General features: G+C 50.3%; 1 protein-coding gene across 1 annotated transcript; it reads right to left on the bottom strand.

Moving 5' to 3' along the window:
- Positions 1–431: 431 nt before the first annotated feature.
- LOC122389763 (protein BTG2-like) lies at positions 432–8,500 on the bottom strand. The gene has a single exon (XM_043382105.1). The coding sequence runs from the start codon at positions 8,171–8,173 to the stop codon at positions 7,703–7,705; it is 471 nt and encodes a 156-aa protein (XP_043238040.1). The 5' UTR covers positions 8,174–8,500; the 3' UTR covers positions 432–7,702.
- Positions 8,501–9,109: the final 609 nt, after the last annotated feature.

Below are 9,109 nucleotides of genomic sequence, written 5' to 3'. Positions count from 1 at the left end.
CCTCGGCTCGTGTCAGCCGTTCAATTTCTCCCTATATGACTGGCCATTCGAGCTGTGCTCCAGTTGGTAGCACAGCTGCCCGATGCTTCATCACTGCCGGAGAGTGCCTCTCGCCATCCCGCTCTTCGGAATGATCACCAGATGCTCTACAAAATGAACCTCCCGACATCGATATCGGCAGTGTTCTAGCTACCAGTCCCACTGTGTGCGTTTCTACGATAGAACATATGGTGTCAATATGCCGCCGTCGAATCTTAGCCTAACCGTGTCCAGTGTCATCATCTCAGCAGCGAACCTGTGCTGCAGCCGCACCAATTACTCGCAACTCCGTGGCAAACTAGCTTCGTCTGAATCATCAACCCGTGTCATTCGAGACATTTCCCTCCATCCCTCCCTTCTCATTTCCCCGTTCAACCAGTGACACGACCGTATGCACTTGCAGAATTAGCATGTATTTCTGTACAAAACACCCTAGACACAGCGGACTCTCGGAGGCGAACAAAATACAATTTTTGAAGCGTCTTGCAGGTGCACGGTGAGCCCCGGCTCGGGCCATCCCAGGAGCACTCCACAGCCAACGAAAAGGACCACTATATACAGGGCTCTTGCACGACGGTTAAAACACAGGCACGCCCCGAACGCGTCAATCTGTGAACTTGGTAAAGCTAACAAAGCAGCCGACAGAGCGCGGCTGAAAGGGAGAAACTAGCGTGGCGAAACCAATCACAGGCTATGATCGACTTATTTGTACCTTTTAACTTCGGGTGACTTACACTAGTTGTCGCACTAGCGTATTTACAAATTGCAACCGAGCTCCGCCGTAGGGTATTTTATTTCCGCCGTAGTGTATTTCACTTGGGGGATTTTCTACCATACATTTGCCTGAGCTCAGGGTAATTACAATTTGTCGGCGACGTTAAAAAATGATGCACCTTTTTTCGCAGTATAGGATATCGCATGTGCATATTTCTGCCTTTTTGGGTGCGCTTTATCGGTTTTTCGTGAGTAACTCGCGTAAAAACCGTCCGATCGCGACGAAACTTTCAGTGCCCCCGATTTTATCAATTTTACACCTACCCTGACCCAAATGACCTTTGACCTGTGACCTATTTCTCGAGACCATGTTTGGCCCGAATCGCGATTCGGCGTATGTCGGCTCGCATTAGCCGCGCGGTTGCAGTCTTCACGTGGTTTCAAGCGTTGAAACATGTGATATGATGCAGCGATGCTGGTCCCATGCATTAGGGTGGGTGTCAAGGTCACCTGAAGGTCAGGTCAGCTCAATGACCTTTGATGACCTCGGTTCCTTTTTCGAGTTTTACATGTTTCTAGGCTAGTTTTTGGAGCTGATTTCGAATTTAGCAACCATTTGAACATAACAGGGGGTGTAACGAAATTATCCGAACACCTTTCTTCCCGCTGTAATTAAAAAGCAAAAAAAATCTGGTACTTTTTCTTTTAACTGAGCTTGTAGCCACCTTTCATAAAAACACAGTGATGAATGTTCTGGAGCATTTCAGCCAATGGATTCTCCAGCACACTGGCTTTGATGCGGACCAACGCCGTCTAAACCTGTGCCTGCGGTTGAGCAGTGCTTATGGCGGGTGGCTCTTCATACACCTCCTGCTGAACAAGAGCCCACGCCCCACAGGTTTTCGATTGAATAGGGATCGCGACTTTTTCCAAGTCATAAGCGTTAGCCCAGAATGATTGAAGGTTCTATCGGCATCACTTCCCGTTCGTTTAGGGACTTTTAAGTAGCGCGCCGCCCCGCATGAAGACAGTGTGGCTTGAATCAGGCATCAGTGCGCGTTCAGAAACCGTGCCCTCCTATGCCGTCTGGTTGAGCGCCTCCAATCATGCTCCTACACCTTCCCTGGAAAAGCTCCACCCTTGCCTATGGGGCAAAATATAACCCGCGAGTTGCTGGGGGGGGGGGGGCGTTAAACGTCCCCACTTTTTTCGCCGGGCCATAGCATAAAAACGGCGCGCCTGCAATTTTGGGTACCTGTAGGGAATTGATTGAAGTGTATTGTGACAAAGTTTCAAAAAAATCGGTCGGAAATTTTTTGAGATATCGAGGTTTTAGTGACGTCATGATTTCTGAGTTTTCGACCAAAAACGGCATATGTTCAAAAAATCATATAAAATCACAGAATAGACATACAGACATGCCGTAAACGCCATTAGACTACCAATACCATGGACAATCAAAAGGCTATCTTCGATTATTGATTATCGTTCCGCATTTTCCAAAATCTTGAACTGAATCTTGGCAATTTCTCGTGACTACTTCACGCCCATGATACATGCATTTCTTCAATTGGACTTTTTGAGCCAAACACGTACACATATGATAAAATGAATGTCTCCATCGTGTTCTACGCCCCAAATTACCATAGGCGCGGGAGCCGGGGGGGGGAGTGGGGGCAGCTTGCCCCCCCCCCCCCCCCAACTCCGGGGTCGTGGGGGCGGTGCCCCCACAGCTTTGAGACGGAATACCACACTTTTTTTGCAAATGTTTTCTTTTTTTGTTGAAAAAGCCGAGGGGTGAAAAATAAGTGGCCTAAAACCGGTGAGAAAACTAGATTTGGGGGTACCCTAGGTTGATCTCTACTATGGTGTGCCCCCCCCAGTCGGAAAGTAGTTCCCGCGCCCCTGCAAATTACCCACAAAACATGTGTCACAGGCTGCGAATATCAGTTTTGATTTTCGGGGATATGTGCCTACCCGGTTGACCTGACCTTGACCCTGACCTATGCTTGACTGACCAGGGGCGGATCCAGGAATTTTCGGGAGGGGGGGCGGCAAGTCGAAATAGGGGCGACCTGGCAATCCGGGGGCGCTTCATACGAAGGGGCGCCAAACCGTCAAAATCGAGAGTTTAAAACTCGCTCTGTGCTGGGGGCGTTATCACGCTCCCCGCTCCGGTTTTCGCAAATATGTGAAAAACGGCTGCGCGCAGCGCCGCCATTTTCAGCATACCTTATCATGCACCTTTTCTGCACATGTTGTAAAATGTCAGACCCGGGTGATGCAAGGTCAGGTCACCAGGTCATGCCAAGTGACCTAACCTCAGACAAAAGTTCAATTCAAATGCTCACCATTGCTACACCGACTGAACGATCACTTTAAAACTTTCAGCGATTGATGAAAGCAGCAATATTCATGAAATGTATATCTTGTAACTTTGATATCTGTTACCTAGGGTCAGGTCAGCTTTGCGACCTCTCCATTAGGTAGGTAGGTATATTAAGTCTATGGGAGAAAACCGAAAGGCATCTCTTTTGGACGAGCGCCATTCTGTACAATCTCGAGCAAGCGTTTCACTTATGCTGGTATGCCTCACTTCTCCCGGGGGCGCCCAACCTCTGCTTGGATCGCCCAATCCCTCATGGGAGGCCCACTTTGCTTAAGTCGCCTCATTTCTTCATTCTATAAGAACGACCAATTCGCTGTAGGCGGCCCACTTATCTGGGACGCCCATCTTCTGCTAGAAGTGCCCCTCTTCTTCCTGATACGTCCCACTTTTACTAGCAGTGCACCTTTTCTGTTAGGGCACCCCTTTGCTGCTGGGGAGTCCCTTTTTCTACTGTGAATGGGGCAGCCCTCTCCTGTCGGGCGACCCCAAATTCTGCTGGAGGCGCCCCACTTCTGCCCAACTTTTGATGAGGTGCCCCTCTCCTGCAGGGGGCACTTCTCTTTTGCTGGAGACGCCACTCTTCTGGGGGGCGCTCTTCCACCGCCTTCCACTACGGGGGACGTCTTTCTTCTGCCAGAGGCACCCCTTTTCTTCTTATAGGGCTTCTTTTTTGTTGTTGTTGTTGGGGCGACCCTCTTCTCGTAGCGGGCACCCCTCTCCTTTTACTGGGGCACCGCCCCTCTGCTGGGGTTGTCCTTCCGCTGTCAGGGGCGCCCCTCTTGTGTAGAATATACTCATTTTCTTCTTGTAATGGGGCGCCCCTCTTCTACTGGGGCCACCCGACGACTGCTGTCTGCTGGGGCGCCCATCTGCTGCCGGGGCAACTATCTTCTGCCGAATATTGTCAATGGGGCGCCCCTATCCTGCTTGGCGAGCCCAACCTCTGCTGGGAGCTCCCTATTTCTGATTAACATTGGCTGTGGTGCCTCTCTTCTGCTGGGCGCCCCTCTTCTGCTGGGGCGCCCCTATTCTGCTGGGAGCGCCCCTCTCCTGCTGGAGGCCCCTCTCTTCTGCTGGGGCGCCCCTCGACTTTGCTGGGGGCGCCCCTCTCCCGCTGGAGGCCTTTTTTCTGCTGGACCCCTTCTGCTGCCGGGGGCTCCCCTCTTCTGCCAGTGGCACCCATTTTCTTCTTATGGAGCTCCTCTTTTTTGCTGGGGCGCCCATCTGCTGTCAGGCCGCCCCTCTTCTTCTCGGAATGGGGCGCCTCTCTCCTTTTGCTGGGGCGACGCTCCTCTTCAGAGGGACACCTCTCCTGCTAGGGGTGCCCTTCCGCTGCCAGGGGCGCCCCTCTGGCACAGAAGGTATTTTTATTCTTGTAATGAGACGCCTCTCTTGCTGAAGGCGCCGATCTGCTGCTGGGACGACTCTCATCTGCTGGGAATGGGCAGTTGGGCGTCGCTCTCCTGCTTGGTGAGCCCAACTTCTGCTGGAGGCGCCCTATTTCTGCTGAATCTTTGCTGTGCCGCCCGTCTTCTGCTCGGGGCGCCCTCTCTGCCGCGGGATATGGGCGCCTTTTTCGGATGGGGGGGGGGCGGCCGCCCCCGTCGCCCCCCCCCTGGATCCGCGCCTGTGACTGACCCCTACATGGAGCTGACACTCTTGTTGGCCTTATTTGATGGATTGTGCACCGTTTTGACAGAGTTTATGACGAGAGGCGCCCATTGCGAAGTCCTGAAGTCCATGCTACTGAAAGCCCGATTTCAGGTGTTTGACCTGACCTTGACCCGACCTGTCACCTGTGACCTCAAAATTCAACTTTAAAGTACTCATCTGAAGCGTCTCGTCGCGTTCTTTCGTTTGCCGCCTCGTGCGTTTCGCTGCGCCTATTGGTTCTCGAGTTATCGGCTGGGGGCGTTTAACGCCCCCCCCCCCCAGCAAACGGTGGGTGGCGAAATACCCCAGCAACTGCCGGGTTAAGGGACAAAAACACAAAACAAGACAGATAAAAACAAAGCAAAATTAACTCATTACCTAATGAAATTAAGGCTGGAGCAAAAACATAGGTAATAGGTATATATGTCAAATTAGAATGAAAGATTAAAATCAACCTGACCAGGCCTTACGGTCTGACCTGGTCCTAACCACCTTACTTCGCCTAACTTAACCCAATTCAACCTAGCCTACCACAACACCTGCAGAGGTACCTTCCTGGAAAAATGACGCCCAGGGAGGTGACTGTCCAACTTATTGGAATAGGTACTACCATGATTGCTTGTCAAAATGTGTGTCATCATGCTCTTGTTTGACAAGTGATGTATAATAGGTAAATGTGATATTCAATAATTATCTCCTGACTGCTGACTGTTGAGTGATCAAAATATTCAAATAATCAGAGTACAATGCTTTGCATCGTGCACACTAATCATGTTGTTTTTGTGTAGGCCCTCTGAACATTGTTGTGTGCAGTGCTATGTGCACCTTAATTAAGTAAAAAAGTGACTGGTGGTACATGACAAAAGGTTGTGCAACTGTGAAGTTCATGCCCTTGGTCAAGCTGGTGCCAAATGCCTATAGCTATAGCAGGATCAGTGAGGGTTGTAGACATGCTACATACATTGTGCATTGAAGATATTGGCACAAAGTTCATCCGTAATTACTATGCTTAACACCTAATGTAAGAAGCGACATAAATGCCCAGATGATAAAACTCTCTGGTCAACATCACACAAATTTATTGACATACTTTGCAGGTACATATTTACATTCATAGCAAATACTTTTGATTTGATTCAGAAACTAGTTGCTAGTAAGCTTGCATTTTTGTAGGTACCACAACAATCATATATTAAATCATAAACAAACCTTCTCATGGCATTCATCACATACCTTTTTACCAAACAAGTACCTAGCTACCATACAATGATTCTACAAATTTTCTGCAATCCATCTATCTATATCTCAACTGACACAATGAATTGAAATACCTAGCAAAACCTATAAATGTACATAAAAAGAATGCAATGCTACAAGAACTATGAATTTCTGAAGTTATTCTCACATGCTGGAACGTTGAAACTCTACTTTTGTCTTCCATTTCCACGTTTGATTGAGCCATCATATCGAACTGTTTTCGTTCTTCAGTCACAAGCTTTCGCACAAATCTTGAATTTTTACACATCATCTTGAACCATGCTCCAGTCTTTCCAACAAGGTATCCAGTCTTTCCAACAAGGTACTATGTAACATCAAAGCAATTTTGATTTGTTACAGCAGCTTCAGATCATGATAGGCTTGAGGTTTGTTACACCATTTGCCAGACAAATCGCTACAAAATGTGTATCAACTCCCAAACTAAGTAATTGATCATATCAGTATTTGCAGTTTCCACACAATGTTTCATAATATTATTCTATGTTTATATAAAGAAACTCAAATAATCCACAAATTGTTATTGAAACACTCCCACTTCAAGAATTCACAGCAATAACAGTACAAGTTCAGAAGCAAACAAACATTGCGCCAGATTTCGTATGAAACGCGCCATCGTCCTGAACTTTCTACCACAGACGGTAGTTCAACCGCAGCCGTAGTACGAAAACCCCTGCCCACCTTACCCCACGGCGGAGCTCGGTTGCAATTTGTAAATACGCGTCGCACTAAGTACCTCTCTGTTTTATACATAAAATACGTGGGTTTATCTGCACCATCCTTCGAACCATAATGTATGATTGTGCAAAGAACCGACCGAAGTCGACTTGTACTTGCGGTTTTCTTTTTTCGGTTTTCGAACAGGAATTAATGGAAATGACAAGGCAGGTGAGAGAGTTTACCTTTGAGTGATGCCGATGAACAAACATCGCTTGCCGCCGGTCCGCCTGCGGGTCACTAACGACCTGAGATGAGCCCCACGGCACGGGCCGGCGGCAGGCGACTTTCAGCCATGAAGAACGATGAGGATGAGAACAAGCATCGATGACATCACTCCCGCGAATCGGAAGGTCCAAGAGGATTCCTTTATCACATGCTTCTTGCCTTTCAGTGCACACTTTGGCCTCGCATGTTCGCACAAAATAAATTATGTCAACAACAATTCAAATACATTTGAACTCGGTTGGCATGTACCATTTTGGTCGCCAGCAACCATGACGGCCCGCCTCGGCGGATGACTTAGAAAGCTCACTGGGCGGCGGCGGCCGTCCCAATGGACAGCACGCGGCACCTACAGCGGCGGCGGGGGGCGAGAGGTCCTCGGATGCTTCGACCCCGAACCACTCCGGGACACGAACGAGCGCGGACACATTATCACTTGACTTGGTTGCATATAGCTTTTTCCAGTGTTTTACTATTTTTATGGGTTCCGCGTTCGTCATGTCCCAGCTTAGTTTGGGGTCAGGGGGATATGGGGGCGAGATGACAGCTGCTTTGTTCACACGGAATGACCCAGGGGTACATTGCCTCACATGCCCTGGTGCTCCGTTATCACTAGCACCATTCAATAATAACCACTTTGCTTGAGATCATATCACACTATGGCTGGCAGGATGCGAGACGGAGAGGGCCCTAGCTGAAGGCGCAGGCAGACATTGGCTCGGACGTCGACCACTGGTCGCCGAAGCCGCCGTAGGCCGGTCGCACCATGTCCTTGCAGCCGTCGGCACGGGGCCGCTCCACCCGCTCGTCGAAGAGGACGCAGATGGAGCCGTTCTCGCCGATCCTGTAGGAGACCTCGCGCGGGTCGACCCACATCGTCAGCTCGCTGGGGAACAGAGACCGCAGGAAGACCCGGTCCAGACCGCAGCTGTCGCCGGCCGCCGCCACCAGAGGGTCCATCTGGCCGTTGATGCGGATGCACCGGTAGCCGGAGCCCTTGTACGACTTCTCGGGGAACCAGTGGTTGTGGTAGTGGTTCCGCATAACCAGCGCCAGCGTGTCCCGGAACCGGAGGAGCTCGCGCTCGCTGAGGCTGCCCGGGCTGCTCATGCGCAGCAGGTTGACGATGAAGTCGGACGCGGCCATCACCTCGGACTTCATGATGATGATCTCGACAGTATGCGACAGTCAGACAGACAGATTCAGCCACTTCTCTCGGCGCGAGGCTTCGAGTGCCAAGTCTTGATATGATCGCTTCTTTTGGTTCTCGCACTGGACTAGAGACAGGGTGGCACAGACAGGAACGGCCGTAGTGCTTTGTGCCTTTCACCCAGTAATTTCTTCACGCTCAACCAAGTGTTCTGACCAGCAAACACACTGGTGACACAGCCTTTGTCCTTGTGGACGGTGGGAAACAGCCACACTCCCACTAAACCTTCTAGCTCGCTAGTCTCTCTTGCACTGTGCCCGCTTTCTAGCGCGCGGCAAGGTCATTCCGAGTGCCCCTCTGACGTCAGAGGCGGAGCGTCGCTCGACCAATCAGCGTGCAGCTAGCACGGCTGGTGAGGTTTCACGTAGGCCGGCCCAATAATAACACCCGGGTGCCGGTCGCTGGGTCGTCTCCTCAGCCCTGGCCGCTGACGGGCCCCAGCAGCAGGGGCCCAAGCGGGGTGGAACGCTGGGGCTAAAAAGGTCGGACTGAAACCGTAGCACACCCCGGCCCCATGGACGCTGGGAGGGACGGCGGCGGCGGGTCCCGGCGGCAGCATCGGACAAAGAAAGGGCACCTTCACTGCGTGTTCACGAAGCCCAGGCACCAACGGTGGCTCATCAGCGCAGGGAAACAATCTCAACTGAAACAAACGGACACAGTCAACAACAGTAACACGCTGGTGCTATTCATTAGAAACATTTGAGCGGCGTGTTAGCATTTCAAAGATATATTTACTGAAAACTGCATTTTGAATTAAGGTTGTCAATTGCCATTGTAGGTACAATGAGCAAGAACAAGTTCACTTAACCTTGTCAAAATTATTAAGACATATTTTGCTTGAACAAAAGCCCTACCCATCACCAACAAAATCAAAACTCAAAAGC

The sequence above is a fragment of the Amphibalanus amphitrite genome, unplaced genomic scaffold, assembly GCF_019059575.1.
Source record: "Amphibalanus amphitrite isolate SeventyFive unplaced genomic scaffold, NRLGWU_Aamphi_draft 000371F_arrow, whole genome shotgun sequence".
NCBI classification, from domain to species: Eukaryota; Metazoa; Arthropoda; class Thecostraca; order Balanomorpha; family Balanidae; genus Amphibalanus; species Amphibalanus amphitrite.
The sequence above is the reverse complement of the archived record's forward strand: the minus strand, read 5'-3'. Positions and strand labels throughout refer to the sequence as shown.